The sequence below is a fragment of the Halictus rubicundus genome, chromosome 12 (assembly GCF_050948215.1).
Source record: "Halictus rubicundus isolate RS-2024b chromosome 12, iyHalRubi1_principal, whole genome shotgun sequence".
Taxonomy (NCBI): Eukaryota; Metazoa; Arthropoda; class Insecta; order Hymenoptera; family Halictidae; genus Halictus; species Halictus rubicundus.
The window spans coordinates 2,515,930-2,534,193 of NC_135160.1; the positions used below are offsets into that span (position 1 = coordinate 2,515,930).

The 18,264-nt window shown below is 45.0% G+C and overlaps 1 protein-coding gene across 2 annotated transcripts; it reads right to left on the reverse strand.

The window, feature by feature from the left end:
- Positions 1 to 527: 527 nt before the first annotated feature.
- On the reverse strand, positions 528 to 15,370 carry LOC143359650 (uncharacterized). 2 transcript variants are annotated; one of them, XM_076797739.1, is made up of 33 exons: positions 15,156 to 15,361; positions 14,963 to 15,091; positions 14,681 to 14,811; positions 13,693 to 13,819; positions 13,492 to 13,617; positions 13,200 to 13,343; positions 13,007 to 13,095; positions 12,687 to 12,891; positions 12,425 to 12,585; positions 10,993 to 11,098; positions 9,943 to 10,065; positions 9,220 to 9,428; positions 8,944 to 9,043; positions 8,520 to 8,854; positions 8,193 to 8,433; positions 6,667 to 6,804; positions 5,741 to 5,926; positions 5,365 to 5,651; positions 5,123 to 5,288; positions 4,843 to 5,043; positions 4,373 to 4,762; positions 3,952 to 4,286; positions 3,722 to 3,860; positions 3,331 to 3,644; positions 3,084 to 3,243; positions 2,824 to 2,990; positions 2,416 to 2,684; positions 1,876 to 2,273; positions 1,555 to 1,800; positions 1,308 to 1,475; positions 1,121 to 1,231; positions 888 to 1,044; positions 528 to 787 (listed from the first exon to the last, which is right to left on the reverse strand). In XM_076797739.1, exons 1-33 carry the CDS (start codon positions 15,156 to 15,158, stop codon positions 651 to 653), a joined length of 6,198 nt encoding a protein of 2,065 aa, XP_076653854.1. In that variant the 5' UTR covers positions 15,159 to 15,361; the 3' UTR covers positions 528 to 650. The 2 variants fall into 2 exon arrangements, with proteins under 2 accessions (XP_076653854.1, XP_076653855.1); XM_076797740.1 differs by lacking the exons at positions 528 to 787; positions 888 to 1,044; positions 1,121 to 1,231; positions 1,308 to 1,475; positions 1,555 to 1,800 and having other exon boundaries at positions 1,990 to 2,154; positions 15,156 to 15,370.
- Positions 15,371 to 18,264: the final 2,894 nt, after the last annotated feature.

Here is an 18,264-nt window from a genome sequence, read left to right on the forward strand (position 1 = left end):
ATACTTCTCGTATGCGATTCGTAAAAACGAAATTTTCGACGAACGATTCTATTCTTTGCGTAATCGGGTCGATCGGGGACAAGAGTCGAAATAATCATAAAAAAAATTCCGTAATCTCGCGAAATGAAGCACAACGAAACATAACTAGCGAAAAACGTTACGGACACGATAGATAAATAGTATTCGGAGTACGAGTATGTACCAAAGTTTGTTGCTCGACATAGATTGATAACGGTGATCGCGGCAAATACATGACACTGCAAGTAATTGTTTCGGACAAATTCCATAAAAAACGAACGAACGAACAACTGATCGTTAAAAAGATCGCTGCAACTCCAACCAAGAGAATCTCCGCGAGTCTTGTACGCGAAACGAGACTGATCATGCGAACGAGATCCCGCGGGTCAGCAAACGAGTCCGCGCTTTCGGAAGCTTTCGATAATACTGATCTCGCTTTTGACTGGTTCTCGCTTAGACTTGGCCGCTTATTCTCTCTCTCTCTCTCTCTCTCTCTCTCTCTCTCTCTCTCTCTCTCTCTCTTTCTCTCTCGTTCGTTCAACAATGTTCGCCCTCGTTTCGGTCGCAGGGCTAAAAGGGAATGACAGAAAAAAAAGATAGATCGTTCGAGCGAGAAACAAGTGATTGCTGGTTCAAGCCATAACTTCCATTATAACGCCACCGGATACAGGAAGCCCGGTTGAGCCCATCAAAGCCAGATCTATTTCCCTCGCGGCTTGCCTGCCCTCCGTGATCGCCCAAACGACCAAAGACTGTCCACGTCGGCAATCTAAGTGAACCATCATCAAAGAAAGGTTTTCACGTGAATACCCTGTTGCTCGGGCCAGCGACAACAATGTTATACCGTTACCGCTAAAGGAAAACCTTACCTCCAGCCGCGTACGTTCCGGTCAAATTTGTTTCGTATCGACCGGGTGCAGTTTTATAGTTGCCCCTCTCGTCCATCGCGGTTTCCAATTCGTTTGCAATGTACTTTTCAGGGCCCAAGAATCCCATAGCGAGTAATACCAAATCGCATTTGTACACCTACAGAAGCACAGAAAAACAAACGTCGAAAAATCGGACGAAAGCGTGAAACCTCGATGGTTGGGATGATGGTTACCTTCTCCGTTCCGGGAACTTGTTCCATCTTCCAACGGCCGTTTTCAATCGTCCACGAAACCGTGGTCGTTTTAATTCCACTCACGTGGCCGTTTCCATCGTCCAAGAATTCCTGCGGCGAAACGGGCGAAAGTTAACGTAAATCCGTCCAACAGAATATCGAGAGCTCGCGTTTCAATTTGACTTACTTTACTTAAAGTGCTGAACTGACGCGGATCTCGTCCAAACTTGAGAGAAACCTCTTCGTGACCGTAGTCCACTTTGAATACACGAGGAAATTGCGGCCACGGGTTGTCCGCAGACCTCTTGCCCGGAGGTTCCGGTAAGATTTCAAAGGTCGTGATCGATTTGGCACCCTATCGAAGATAGAGAACAAGAGTGAATCGACTCGTGAATGAACGCAATCGGAAATGTTTACACACGCGATTGTCATACCTGTCGCAACGACGTGGCTATGCAGTCGCATCCAGTGTCACCGCCGCCTATTATGATAACGTCTTTGTCTTTAGCCATCAGACGCATATCGAGAGGAGTATCGTTTCCCATTTGTTTCTTCTGCCAATTCTCCAAGAAGCTAACTGCGAAATGAATACCGTCGAGTTGCCGACCAGGTATTTCCAAATCTCTAGGCCAGGTTGCTCCGGTGCAAAGCAACAACGCGTCGTACTGCTCGCGCAGTTCCTGCGATTTCCACAACAGTCAGATGTCTAGTAGAATAATAACATAATACGCATGTATATGCAACGCGACTCTAACCTTGGTAGAGATACTTTTCCCAACGTTGACGCCCGTTTTGAAGGTAATTCCCTCCGCAGCGAGAAGCGATACTCTCCTTTGGACGACTTGCTTCGACAGCTTCATCGTCGGTATTCCGTACTGTAGAAGACCACCGATTCGATCGTTTCTCTCGAAAACGGTTACCAAATGTCCGGCCTTGTTCAACTGATGGGCCGCAGCCAAACCGGCTGGTCCAGAACCGACCACGGCAACTCGTCGACCGGTTCTCGTTTTAGGCGGATGCGGCTGGATCCATCCCTGCTCAAACGCATGATCGATGATGGCGCATTCGATGTTCTTTATAGTGACAGGCGGTTCGGATATCCCCAAAACGCAAGCACCCTCGCACGGAGCAGGGCAAACTCTCCCTGTGAACTCTAACAATAACACATCGAATCCGATGAATTTGACGAATCTGTTAATTTCGAAAGCAATCGCTTTCGAACGACGCGTATCTTGTCTTGCCCTGCCCTATCCTATATCCTATCTTAGCTGACAAACATTACGCGTCGTACAAACCTGGGAAGTTATTGGTTTGCAGCAATTGGTTCAAAGCTTCCTTCCAATTCGATTGGAAAATGAGATCGTTCCATTTCGGAATAATGTTTCCTAGTGGACAACCGTGACTGCTTTGACAGAACGGCACGCCACATTCCATGCATCTTGCCGCTTGAGTACGCAGCCCTTTGCGAACTCCTTGGAAATTGTAGATTTCTTGCCAGTCATTTAAACGCTCTTCAGCAGGCCGGTATACCCCTGCTGTCTGTCTTTTGTACTTCATAAATCCTCTAAAAAAACAATATTACATGACTCGAAGTAACGATTTTGATCTCGATCTCGATTTAATAGAAGTTAACACGAGTATGGATACGCTTGCCAAGTACGAGATGATTTTTCTTCCCGTACTCATTCGCATTCTATTCTTACCTTACTTTGTCCAATTTTCGCTGCTCCATATCAACGTCCACGATAGCATCCTCGATGTCTTTCAGGTGAGTATTCAACGATGTTTCAGTATTTCCATTCAATATCGGTTTCACAAGTTTTGCCTCCTCGAGTTGTTTCAATGCACGCTGATATTCGTACGGGAACACCTTGTAGGGAAACAAAAAAAAAAAATTCGATATGCTATGACGACTCTGCTTTGAATTATGTTTGTGTACGCGTGATTTACTCCTAAAATATACCTTGACGAATCGCGTGGTCGGTTCGGGCCACAGCATCAGCAAGTCCTTCGCGATCAAGGAATCAGTCTTTTCGACAAACTCTTCGAGAAGAGTTTTCACGTAACTTATATCTTCAGGATTGACCAGAGGAAGTAATTCCACCATTTCAGGGTTACATTTACTGGAAAATCAATTCGAGAATCAATTCCACGAACATGTTCCACGATACGGTACGATAAAACACAGGTTAACTGCTCGCGAGCGGTACCTCTTGAAAGAGCCGTCCACGTCCAACACGTAGGCTATTCCACCGGACATTCCAGCTGCGAAATTTCGTCCGGTCAGGCCCAAAATAACCGCGCAACCACCCGTCATGTATTCGCATCCGTGATCCCCCACACCTTCAACGACAACGGTCGCTCCACTGTTGCGGACGCTGAACCTTTCGGCAGCGATACCTCGGAAGTAAGCTTTACCGGAAGTTGCGCCGTAAAGGCAAACATTGCCGACAATCACGTTTGCCACGGAATCGAATGTAGAATCCTTCGGTGGGTATATAACGATCTCTCCTCCGCAGAGTCCCTAAAAGAACAACGTACCGTATGTTCAAAGCCATTGGGATTATAACGCATTATCGCATTCTCCGTGTGTGTACTCACCTTCCCAACGTAATCGTTCGCATCACCTTCGAGCACGATATGAACACCTTTAGTCATGAAAGCGCAAAAGCTCTGTCCAGCGGAACCTTTCATCTTGATGTTGATACTACCCTCGGGAAGACCATCTTCGCCGTACAATCTACGAGCAAAACGTTGCTTAATAGTACCGAAATTATTGACTAAATTATTCGAATCGACAGGGCGGAACGAAACGGAGAATGAAGACTTACTTTGATATGTGATAGCTTAAAGTCGACGCGAATGCTCGGCACTCGTTATTGATATTTAATTCGATGTCGACGCGGTCCCGTTTTCTATCCAGTACGTCCCTCGCCAACTCGATCACATGATTGTCTAGACGATTTTCCAGTTGGAAATCCTGCGTCATCGATCCACCTTTAATGTTCACTCCTGGGCGGAGTTCCAGCGCACTGCGCAAAATATTATCGAGGTTTAGCGTTCTAGCTTTCGCGATGGACAAGTTTTTCCGAACCCTCAAGAGATCTGTGCGTCCAATTACATCTTGAAACTTGCGGATGCCCAGCGCAGCCATATACGAGCGTACCTGATTGAACGAACAATACATTATTCTTGGTTCTCTTGTTCAATTCTATTTGAGCCGGAATCGATTCGAATCTATTTGCAACGCACCTCCTCCGCTAACGCGAAGAAAAAGTTGATAACATGTTCTGGTTTTCCTTCGAATTTCCTTCGCAGTACGGGATCCTGAGTCGCGATGCCCACGGGGCATGTGTTCAAGTGGCATTTCCTCATCATCGTGCAGCCCATAGAAATCAGTGGTGCTGTGCTGAATCCAAATTCGTCCGCGCCCAATAAAGCCGCTACCAAGATGTCGAATCCGGTGCGCAATTGCCCGTCCGCCTGAACGACGACGCGCGAACGAAGATTGTTCAAGGTTAGAACTTGATGAGTTTCCGCGATTCCCAATTCCCATGGTAAACCAGCGGATTTGATTCCCGTCCAACTGCTGGCACCAGTTCCACCGTCGTGACCGGATATTACGATGTGTTCCGCTTTTCCCTGTTTCGAGAAATAAATCCAGTGAAAAACCAACCGAGGAAGATCACGACGATCTTCTACCGATCTTAGAGCATCGTTACCTTGGCCACGCCTGCCGCGACTACGCCTACTCCTACTTCCGACACCAGTTTTACAGAAATACGAGCTTTGGGATTCGCACATTTCAAATCGTAAATCAGTTCCGCGAGGTCCTCGATCGAATAGATGTCGTGATGAGGCGGTGGCGAGATTAATCCCACGCCTGGCACCGAGTGCCTGGTTGCGGCTATCTCGGCGGTGACCTGTGAGCAATGTGTTCAATTTGAGTATGAGGATCTCTCTCTTCAACACCGCGTGGAACATAGGCGTGCTCGCCCTTACCTTGTAACCAGGTAATTCTCCACCTTCGCCCGGTTTCGCTCCTTGCGCCATTTTAATTTGCAGATCGTCAGCGTTCGCCAAGTAGCTTGAGGTCACACCGAACCGACCACTGGCAACTTGCTTGATAGCCGATCGTTTATTAAATTCTGGATCCTGATCGAGATACCTGCGGCGAGATAATCGTTCGAATGACACCACCTCGAAGTAGAGAGCTTTCGAATGTGTCTCTCCCTCTCTCTTACCTATCCGCGTTCTCGCCTCCTTCGCCGGTGTTCGATTTGCCTCCGATACGATTCATCGCGATCGCTAAAGTCGAATGCGCTTCCATCGAAATGCTACCGAAGCTCATGGCACCGGTTACGAAACGCTTGACAATTTCGGAGGCGGGTTCGACTTGTTCGATGGGTATAGAATTTTCTGGAGTCTCGATAAACTCCAACTGACCTCGCAACGTACACGCTGTTACCATGTCCATGGTAGTTTTCCTATACTTCTCGTACGCATTTTGGTTCTTCGAATTAACGTAATCCTAGAAATTCGACGAGAGAATGAATAGAAGAATCCTAAGAGTCTTTCCGAAGGTCAAGTTTGCAATCGAAAACAATCGGGACAGTTTACCTGTAAATTGGCGACGCTGTCCGGGTCGTTGATGTGTTTCTCTCCGCCGGCTCGCCAATGGTAAATTCCTGGATTGCGGATAACTAACATGTCCATTGGTTTGTCCCAGTAGGTGATCTGATGTCTTTCGTACGCTTCTCTCGCCAAGATATCGAACGTCACACCACCGATGCGCGAATGCGTGCCCTGTCAAATAAAAAGCAGAATCGTTTTGTTTTGTTTCGTTTCGAGTTGTTTTACCGATACTGTTGGGCCTCTGCAAGGTCCATCTTTCTCGTCGCAATACAGTACGTTAAAGTACGGTACGGTGCGATTCGGTACGTCATTGAAAGTGTATAATCATGGATCGTACGTTCATTAATTGGATCCAGTTTCTAATCATTCGTACCTCGAAAAATATTGGAAAGGTATACATATGTAGGATCTCGGGAAAAACGAGGGCACCGCCGCCGCGGGAATCGAACCCACGGCCTCACTGGTGGTAGCCGATCGACTAACGCGCTCACCCACGGAACCCTCCCGTTCTCCCCGATCTCCCACATACTTTTGGTCTGGGGGTCCTGATCCCACACTCGGCCATCCTGCGACGACATTCGCCCTCGAATGTCCGTCACAGCGTCGTCTCATCGTCTTTTTTGTGTTGTGGCCATACACAGAGCCACCAAACACAACTCGTCGTAACAACTCAGAAACTCACAGCGCCATCGTGCGGCGATCGGTGTTCCCCCAATCCCGGACGAGCCCCCAATTGTAGGATCTCGGGAAAAACGAGGGCACCGCCGCCGCGGGAATCGAACCCACGGCCTCACTGGCGTTAGTCGATCGACCACCACCAGTGAGGCCGTGGGTTCGATTCCCGCTGCGGCGGTGCCCTCATTTTTCCCGAGATCCTACACACATGTAATCCCGAAATAGTGTTAACATACCTTGAAACACTTGTCGATCACCTCGTCCGACAGACCGACCGCCTCGAAAATTTGAGCTCCTTTGTACGACTGCAACGTAGAGATTCCCATCTTCGCCATAACCTTGGCAATACCCCTTTCCATCGCATCCGCGTAATTCTAGAAGATTCGAGAAAAAGAAAACGAGGTCATTCAAAACATGTCCAAGAATGTATTAGGTTGGCAAGAAAGTAATTTCGGTTTTCACTAATAGATGGCTTTATGTTTTGTTTGATTGATTTCTGTTAACGTTGCGTTTGTTTTCCTTCTGACATGTCATAACTGCATCTTTTAGTTTACTTTTGAAGCAAATTACACGCAATTTTGATTAAAATTGTTTGTTCTGTGTCAATTTGAACATGGAGTGCAAAAACGAACATTATAGGCACATATTGCATTTTTATTTCCGTAGAGGTAAAAAAGCTGCCGAGGCTTACAAAGATATATGTGAAGTTTATGGTGTGGATTGCTTAACAGAACGCACGTGCCAGAATTGGTTTGAAAAATTCCGTTCTGGAAATTTCTCATTTGAAGACGACCAACGTTCTGGTCGACCATCTGAAGTTGATGATGACCAAATGAAAGCCATTATTGAATCGGATCGTCATATAACTGTCCGAGAGATTGCAGACAGGTTAAATGTCTCGCATACAACTATAGAATATCGTTTAAAAAGTCTCGGAATCGTTAAGAAGCTCGATATTTGGGTTCCACACGAATTGAAAGAAATTCACTTAACGCAACGCATCAACATATGCGATATGCATCTCAAACGAAATGAAATCGACGCTTTTCTGAAGCGAATCATCACTGGTGATGAGAAATGGGTTGTTTGCAATAACACAACTCGAAAACGATCATGGTCCAAGCGTGATGAATCAGCCCAAACCACACCGAAAGCTGAATTGCACCAAAAGAAGATCATGTTGTCAATTTGGTGGGATTACAAAGGTATTGTGTATGTTGAACTGCTCCCAAGGAACCAAACCATCAATTCAGATGTTTATTATCGACAACTATCAAAACTGGACATAGCAATCAAAGAAAAACAGCCAGAACTGGCAAATCGCAAAGGAATCGTGTTCTACCATGATAATTCTAGGCCACACACATCTTTGGTAACATGTGAAAAGTTATTGGAGCTTGGTTGGGAAGTGATGTCACATCGACCATATAGCCCTGACATTCCACCACTAGATTATCATTTATTCCGAAGTTTACAAAACTCTTTGAATGGTAAAACTTTCACTAATGAGGATGGTCTGAAATCGCACTTGGATCAGTTTTTCACCGAAAAGGATCAGAAGTTTTATGAGCGCGTAATTATGAAGCTACCAGAAAGATAGCAAAAGATCATAGAACAAAATGGAAAATATTTTATTGATTAAAGTTCATTGCTTTGATAAAAAAATTGGATTTTATATCACCTAAAAATACCGAAATTACTTTCTTGCCAACCTAATAGATGGGTGAAAGGTGAACGTTCGTCGACTCTTTGCCGAACTTACCGCGCACAAATCGTCGTCGGTCAACGCTGAATCGAGTACGCCGTCCGCTCGAAGATTCCTCGCCATCTCGAACACGAGATACGGGCAAATCGCGTCGGCTCCGTAACCGAGTAGCAAACAAATCTGATGCACCTCCCTGGCTTCGCCCGTCTCGACGATCAGACCGACTTTCATGCGTTGCCTTTCTTCGATTAAATGGTGATGCACCGCTCCGAGGGTCAACAGACTGCTCACTGGCACTCTGCGAACCATCGATATCGCCGAAACATTAGACAAACGACAAACAACATGCGACACGATCGGAGCGCATCCGCGGTTATCACCGACCTGTCCGGTCCTCCGAGTCGGTCCGAAAGAATCAGAAACTGATAACCGTCTCTCGCGGCTTGATTCGCTTCGCGGTTCACGCGCTCGAGCGTAGTCAGCAAACCGGACGGACCGTCCGCTGCAGGATAAGTCGTGTCGATCGCTTTGCTCTTCCATCCGCGGTACCTTGTACGTTTGATTATTTCCAAATCTACCAACGACAGTATCGGTTGCGGCAGGAATAATCTATGAATTTGCAGTTCGTTGGGCTCCAGAATATTGCTCTCGGGTCCGATTGGGCAAAGCATCGACATCACGATTTTTTCTCGGAACGGATCGATCGGTGGATTCGTGACCTGTTGTTTCGAAAATAAACGTGAAAATATTGTGGAGTCAATTGGAAGAAAACTAGGAGAAGCTAGAGGAAACTGGAAATCGTACAGACCTGTGCAAACAACTGTTTGAAGTACTCGTAGATGAGTGGCTGAAATTGGGAGAGACAAGCGAGCGGCGCATCGTTCCCCATCGAGCCTAATGCTTCTTTCCTAAACACGCGGATAATTAGAAAAGCGTTGGTCAACGGTTAAAGTTAGTCCTTTGCATTCGGAGCCATCGATTCTGGACTCATAATGTCCCCTTAAAGGGAACATCCGAGTGTAAAGGGTTAAAGTTGAAGGGTGCAACAGTCTCCCAACTGTCGGGAATAAAATAAAGAGCTTACTTGGATTGCATCATCGGTAACAGCAACATGTTGATAGTCTCGAGGGTGTATCCGTAAAGAGAGAGCCTCTTGTCGCCTCCCCAAACTCGATTCACAGCAGAAATCGGATTCGTATCGTTGACCTCGTTTCTTTCGACGGTCTGCGATGAGTGTGGCGAAATCATGTGGTTCGCATCCGTGTCCGCTGAGCGTAATTGTTCCATCGTGATCTGGGAAAATTAGAAATAAAGAAAATCGATCGATCAAACAGAACACCGTTCGAAAGAGGGTGTGCGTGCACGCGGAACGTAGTTGTTCATGCACGACACATGGGCAAACGTGTACGAACATGAACACGAACACGAGCACGATCGGGAATACGAAACTCACCATCTGTGTGCCATAACGGCACGATCATCATTCGTACAACGAGGTTTGCAAAAACAAAAAGAAACGAATCCATTTAGTATTTAGCATTTAACATCGAGGAACTTGAATAGAAGTAAATAGTCGAGTAGTCGAATAGTTGAACAGCCGAATGGCCGAATAGTAGAGTAGTAGAGAAAGGGTTCAACGAGAAACAATCGAAGAAAAGAGGTCCAACAAAAGAGAGAGGAGAGCAGGGATTCGAACCCAAGCGTAACCATAACTCGCTACGCGTTAGGGTTCGAACCCCTGGAAGACGGACGACTGAAGAGAGACGTGCGACGAAAGAAGCAATAAACGCTTGGCATGATACTGTACCTGGTTCTTCAACCACTTCGAGTGAGGTCTGTTTCTAGCAATCTGCAACTTTAGTTCAACGTCTTGTATAATCCTCTTCTCGAGAGTGTCGACCAGCAGCATTCTTCCGGGCTTCAAGCGACTCTGCAAATAAAACGAAACGCAAATAATCATCGTTGAACAGTATGTACAACCATTCAACGGTCACACGACGGCACTCGATGATGATCCTACGAAGAACTATACAAACCTACACCCTAAATGAGAAATTATACATCACACATGACATGTTTAAAAATAAATAAAACACAATATGATCCTCTAACTGCGAAAACACTAAAGCGATACGTAGAACAAATTATGAGAGACGAGGGCTGTACGTTCTTTACAGAGAGATACATCTCTCCTGTAAAACTGATTCGACAAGCAGGTGAAAAGTATACAATACAATATAGAAACGTGCCCGAGATCAGTTCGAGCAAAACCTGTCGCTGCCGATGTACTTGCAAATTGATCGTGGGCATACTTTTACAGGGAAATCGGAGCCGGTTTCAGGTTTAAAAAGAGAAAAGGGTAAAAGGGCGAAGGGGACGAACAACAAAGGACGAAAGTAGGACGGATAAAAAGTACACCCGACGATGAACGAGGCAAGGTAGGTTCTCGATCGTTTCCTGTATCGGTTAGCTTGAAAAAAAAAAAAAAGAAAAGAAAAAAAAGAAAAAAGAACAGAAAAGAAAAGGAGCCCGCTGCCTTTGATAATGCGTTCCCAACTCGTTCGATTGAAGTTTATTCGACTAGCATTCGATTAACATTCGATCGACGATCGATTGAAATTCGATCCGTATCCGCGAATTAAGAAAGATTTCCTCGTTGCACAGAGCAGTCTTCCTAGTTCGTCCTAGTTCGTCCTCCTAGAGTCCTAGAGCTGAAATGTTGCATCATGTCGTACAGAACAAAGAGGAAGCATATCAAAGCGCGCAGATGAGATCGTCCGCTAGAAGTCAATTCGACTAAGAAAACTTTGATCCGGAAGGTGGGCCTGATCGTTGATGTGTCTACTTCCTCGTTTACCTTCAGGATTACATTGCTGGGTGCAGTATCATAGACGCCCACTTCGGACGCCATCACCATCATGTTATCCTTAGTGACGTAGAAGCGCGACGGGCGCAGGCCGTTTCTGCCAAACAAAAATTCAAAAAAGTCTTTTGTATTACCACCTCAGTGTCGCGGATTATTATCAACTGATTGTGAGAGACTATATTCTTGTTCGCTTTGTTTTCTCGCATTGCCTTCCTGTTAGCGCTCGTTTACGTATGCGTGTTTACGCGCACCCATGTACATGTATACGCGCATGTACACGCGCACACGTGTACACGTACACGTACACGACACACATATATACATACCACAGACATTTATACATATATACGAGTATATATAAATATGTATATAAAATACACATACAATATACATATGTACATATATACATATACGTATATACAATATATGTATACATACATATACACACACACACGTATATGTATAAATAAAACCACGTGCCCGTTTCCTTTCTTCCTCCTCTCTCGATCATGTTCACGCTCTCTCACGCACTCGCGCTCTCGTTCATGCTCTCGTCCTCTACGTTTCTCATCTCACTATCGCTCTCCTCGTCTCGATGTGTCGTGCCTAATAGTATCTAATACCGACGCAAACAATCTCTGTTTCATTTCCTTCGTACGATCAAATACGTACGATTCAATTCCAGTTATCGCGCGTCTACACGTTAACCAGCCAACATTCGAACAAGTAGGAACGTCAGCCTCGTCACGATATTATATTTTCAGTGTTTACTCTCGTATACGACGGAATAGCGCGTAGGAGAAGATGAAACGAACATTTCACGCTCAACTTTTCAAACAGTTATTCTCCAAGTCCTTCGTCTCTCCTTCGCTCTGTCTCTTTCTTCCGCCGTCTGCCTCTCTGTATCTCAACATCGTACAGGCACACTGCATACGCACACTATGCACAGCTAGCTTCGCCGTAAATAAAAATAATGAGCACAAGATAAAAGGTCAGTGGCGGCTCGCGTATAGGCACTGTGGAACACTGCAGCACCTCCTAATTTCCACTTGATATTATCGACAACATCTAATATAACAAGAAAGATAACAAAATCATTGTATGGAACTTTGTGTGGACTTGTTGTGCGCGTGCGCACATAGGAAGCTGAAATTTTCTGGAGCAGCACACCCCCAGTAATTTTAGCTACGAGCCGCCACTGTAAAAGGTAATGACAAAGATTATCGTGGGCAGTGACAACGGTTGCAAGGTCGACGCAGCGATTCCACAGAAACGGTATCATCGTCGATAGTTGCGATAACGATCGGGCAAACTGGCATTTAAAGTGCTGCGCGTGATCGAGGAGAGCAAAGAAAACGGGCAGAAAACTCGTGGCGGTTTGAATCGGGCGAGATGGAGAGAAAAAAAAGAACGTCGGTTCTACCTGTCGAGAATAGCTCCAACGTAACGGCCATCGGTGAAGGTCAAGAGAGCAGGCCCGTCCCAAGGTTCCATCGCGCAAGCGGCCCAGTGGTAAAAGTCCCGTTTCTCAGTTGCCATCGTCAGGTCGTTCTGCCAAGCTTCCGGAACCATCGTCATCACAGCCTAAACGCGACACGCGTTACACAGGATGTTAATCGCGAATCGAGTAACGGTATACGCGTGTACAATAGCGTTTACGGGGATAGCGACATTGCATTCGGTACCTCTGGCAACGATCGTTGACCAGCCATCACTAAGAATTCGAGAACGCAGTCAGCAGCTCCGGAATCGGATAAATTTGGTTCCACCACGGGATACAGTTGTTTCAATTGTTCGCCGTATATCGTACTGCTCATCACACCTTCTCGGGCTTTCATGAAGTTTACGTTTCCCCTTAAGGTGTTGATTTCTCCGTTGTGCGCCAACAATCTGTAAACAGAACATTCGTTTATTCGATTCTTTTTGTCCATCGACATCGACACCGACGGTACAACAGAAGGCGAACAGCGGTGGAATAGAATGTTCGATTGTTGCGACCGCTTACCGAAGTGGATGCGCCCTTTCCCAACTTGGGAACGTGTTGGTGGAAAATCTTGTGTGAACCAGCGCCAAATACGTCTCAAACTTCGGGGACTGCGTGGATAAGCGAAAGCAAGCGCGTCGATAAATAAATAAATAAACGAAGACGTATACTAAGGTGGACAGCGTCGACGCAACATCGCTTCCTCTATGCTCACCTTTAAATCCAGAAAATAAAGCCACAGCTGATCCGCCGTCAATTGGCCTTTGTAAACGATCGTTCGCAAGGAAAGCGAACATATATAGTATCTGATTCCCGGTCGTGGTATACAGTGGGACGATCTCTTTCGCAGTACAAAAATCTGTAAATTCCACGTGTAAATAATTAAACAATGACGTAAGCGGCCCGTAACGTGCAATACATTCGTATTGCGCTAATAAAACGGTCAACAGCAAAGAACGGCCTTCAACGATATCCAAAAATCTCTCGGTACAGAACTGAAACTTTACCTGACGTTCGAGACTGGCATCATCTTGATCACCAGTAACAAACACTTGACGCATATAAGGCTCGCTTTTCTGGGCCATTTGACCAATCTTTGTCTTGTCGGTCGGAACATCGTGCCAGCAAATTACCTGCAGAACACAAATATCATACAGGAACGATCAAATCGAAAACGAAATGCTCAAAATCGAAGATAAGATCTCTACCCTGAGGTTGCATTCCTCGGCCAACTTTTCGAACTGTGCCTCCGTCTCTTCGTGCGAACTCTTGTCCAGAAACAGTATACCGGTGGCGTAGCGGCCAACCGGTGGCAGCTCGACATTTTGTTCATTGCTAGAGAAACAAAAAGAAAGAAAACGGTAACCAGAGCAGTCTTTTGTACACCAAATGCAAAGTAGAAAATGGAAAATGGGAGTCGGTCGCCTTTCTGTGCACTATAATTTTTTTCCTATAGAAATGGGACTTCGGAATATTAAACATAACTGTACAAACGACAGTAAATAATTTTTTCAGAATTTTTCACCCAAGAAAAATAGTCCTAATTTAAAGTTTTCCAACCCGTGTTAGGATTAATTTTCACTCGTGGAACGTTATCGTGACGTATCGTCTGCTACCATGATATCATCTAAATAAAATCGCATTCGTTTCCTCCGATAATACATACATAACACGTAGAGGTGTAAATCAATACAAAGATAAAACCGAGGCAACGATTCGCTCGATCGTGAATCACGCCGATGATACGTGAAACGAGAAAACTTGACCGCGACCAGAAATTATATCGTCTGCTTACAGTCTACAGAGTACACTCTACTCTACGTTAGCCCGAAGGTTAGTCGACAGAGGAGAGAGGAAAGATAAAAGCGCGATGAAAGGAGAGAGAAGACGAAAAAGAAACGCGAGAAGAACAAGGCCGCGATACATTGAAGAAAACCGAAGAAATAGAGTTTGAATCGCGTCGCGAACGCTGTAGTTCGGTAATAGCAGAGCAATATATGTGGTAGGAACGATAAGAAGGTAAACACGCAGTAACTGCTGCGACGTAGACACGTAACACGATAACCTAGAAATTACGATGCCGTGATCTCGGGACTGTGATGAAATTGTTTCGCGCGTCGTTGGTGTCGGTACGTCATAAGGCTGATAGACGAACAAAATGAGACCATCGTGCCACGAATCCTGGTTATCTCTTACCGAACTTGCTCGGCATAATACTCGTGCGGAATTGCGCAAAGTACACCGGCCCCGTCTCCGGTGTCGTTATCGCAGGCGCAAGCACCACGGTGGTTCATGCGCGCCGATAAAATCTCCGCATCGCGAACGATCTGCCAACAGATTACGAAAACAAATTTGTCAATGACCAGAACTGGCAATAATAACTTGTTCCTAGGAAAGTTGCTGAAAATTGGAACCTCACCCGACCCGACCCGACCCGATTCGATCCGAGTCGGCGGTCGGGCGGTTCTCTGTCCTTACCTTGTGCGATTTTTTTCCATCTATAGCCACGATGAATCCAACGCCGCAAGCATCTTTCTCGAGAGATGGGTCGTACAGAGCCTGTTTCGGAGGGTATGACCAACACTCGACTCCATTCATATTTTCAACCTGAAACAAAGGTCGAAAAGTGAGTGTCGGTACTCGAGATAAGGAATCAGGCGTCTTATCGTACCATCGCGCGTAGAATGTGCGTCTCGGTTCTCGAGTCGCGGCGATGCACCCCACGGGCGGACCAACGCGCAACGGTCCTCTAAGTATAAGTCGAGCCTAAGTCCTAGGATACTGCGCGAGAGTTTGAACGTGATCGATCACCACCGCTAGCGCCACCGCCAGCACCACCGTCAATGTTACCGCGACCGCGACCGCCACCGACGTCGATACCGATACCGATAAACCGCTGCTCGTTACGTAAACCCGTGCGCAACACTCGCACGCTTAATGCAATAGATAAACTATATCCACAGAGAAAAAGGGGGAGCGAGAGAGAGAGAGAGAGAGAGGTCGCAAGCAATCGAACCCAGGAAACATTCCCGGCCGAGCTAAACGTTCGGAAGTGTTCTTTGGCTCTCGAAGTTGAGGTGAAACAAGGACGCTCCACCTGGATGAATAAACGATCTCGCGTCGATATACGTACACAATTAGCGAAACACGAGCGGTTCCTGAAATCGACGCGATCCTTCTTCCTCTCTCCGGCTGTTCGCGGAAGCACACTATCTGAAATACGATGATGAGGCGCGAATTCTATCCGCGAAAGAATCGATACCGCCGACACGGAGGTCACCTCTGTGTCAAGTTTCGAGCGATCGGTAACCGAGTATAATGCTACGGGGCAAACATGCTCGATCTCCTTTTCTCTCGAAGGTAACACGAGAAACGCACAAGCCACCAGAGTCCGTCGAATCGATCAGATCCCTGGCTACTGCGAATCGCGTTTGCGCGGCTCAAATCGGAAATCGTAAATCGAACATTGATTGAGGTTATCGAAAAATGAGGCGATCGCTCAAAATCGCGTTCCAAAGTAGGTACAGTGATTTCTCTGTACAGGCTATACGCAACTTGCACACCTATATAACTACCAAAGGATGCGTTGCACGAAAAAGTTTTGTATACGAGTAATTTCATTGTATTTCCTGAAAATTTTCTTACAAAGAAAAAAAAAATCATTTAATTTTCTTTTTATTTTTCTGACCTGATATTACGCGGAGAAAATTTTCAGGAAATAAAGTAGTTTAGTAGTTTAATTTTCTTACAGAGAAAAGAAAAATCATTTAATTTTCTTTTTATTTTTCTGACCTGATATTACGCGGAGAAAATTTTCAGGAAATAAAGTAGTTTAGTAGTTTAATTTTCTTACAGAGAAAAGAAAAATCATTTAATTTTCTTTTTATTTTTCTGACCTGATATTACGCGGAGAAAATTTTCAGGAAATAAAGTGAAATTACTCGTTAATTATTAGGTTTAGGGCTAATGAAGGTCAATACTTTTTTACTCAGAATTCGACATTCTTCCATATTTTGGTATAAAAAATGTAGTATTTCATTTAAAAAAACAAAGTCGACCTTCAAATCTCCGAAACACTTCCACCTGTAAAAAAAAATAAGTACACTAAATTGTGTACCCCTTCAGACCATGCAACTTCTGTATACAAAACTTTTTCTTGCAACGCATCCTTTGGAAGTTATATAGGTGTGCAAGTTGCGTGGACCACCCTGTATATGTCGCCAAGGCCTGGATGATAAACGTCGCGGAAATATCCCCACTACCGCGGGGTATACAATGTGGGGGGCCTCGGACGCCGAGGAGTGTAGACAAAACACGGCTCGGGTATGTCTCCTGCACGATACATGACGCTGACAAGACCCGTGTTGTTGACATATATCGAGAAGTCACTGTACTCTGCAATATTTCGACCGTGTAAGAATAACGGCCCCCCACGCTTAGCGTGTCATCCTTTTACTCATTCACCTCTCGACGCGATCGAACTAACGAAAGAATAATACAATCTTTGTATCTTGTGTGAAAGAAAATTTTACATCGGGAATTACTAGTGCCACGATAATTGATCGGGTGTGCTTATCCTAGGGGTTCGCCACGCATTACCAAGTACCTACATTTATTTTCGTTTGAATTCGATCACGAGGTAATCAATGGCGGGTTTAACGTTAAGCGGACTAAGCGGCTACGTGGGGCCCCCTTTCTTTTTTGTTAATACTATACCTACCAAACACAAAATATATAAAAATGAAACGTCGTATAGAAGGAAGAAGATTGAATTTACTTAACACTTCGACTGCCAAACTAGAAACCTAAAAAATTCCGTAAAATCAAAGTAAGTTATTTAATGAAATAAAAAATAAAAAACAATTAAATGTACGATACTGAGTAGTCCTCCAACCTTCTTGAATTTTACAGATCCTAATCAAATTTGGTACAATGAATGTACTAACGTAAACATTCATTTTAAACCTGGACAAATAATTCCGTCACCCACATATGGGTGACATGGCAGTCAAACATGGCGCTTAACACTAGGTTTACGGGGTACTAACAGTGGCCGTTTTACATTACTTTATAAATATAACAGGAATGTGTCTATCCAAATTATTCGTCGTTTTTTAAATAATGTGTACCCAAAGAAATAAATTTGTTGAATAATTCCTCATGGATGCATCATTACGATCTTAATAATCGTAACTTAAAAATAGTAGAATCCGTCATTTTGACCCGGCCCCGTAAACCTAGTGATAAATAAAGAAGTCAATTCAGTAATTCCCTGTGAAAAAATTTGTATAATTTCAATACTCGTGAAATAGAAAACCGGTCATTTTTACCGTGGTAGGATTAGTGTTAATAAGTTCATGAGAGTTAACTCGAGTTTGAGGGCCCCAAAATTTTCACCGCTTGGGGCCTCCACTTGACTTGAGCCGCCACTGGAGGTAACATTGGCAGAGTTCGTGCGTTCGAAATTTCGAGCGATTCCTTCTCTTTCCTTCGACTTTATCTACAATAACTGTGCGTAATATTTTTTCATGACATTTCACATTTTGTTTGTGTGTCGCGACGAATGTAATACGCGTCTTCTATGCACTTCCGTATTCTTTCAGGTTCTCAGCTTCCCCCTTTCGTACCGAACGTTGGAGTCGAGCGGACGTTTTTTTGTTTTCCGCTTCGAAGGTTAAGACGACGCGAATCAATTGCGTCGTTGCGTTTATCTACGAAGAAATAATTTGATTTCACGATTCAACGATAAATCAGGAATACGGAACGTACCAACCGCGAAA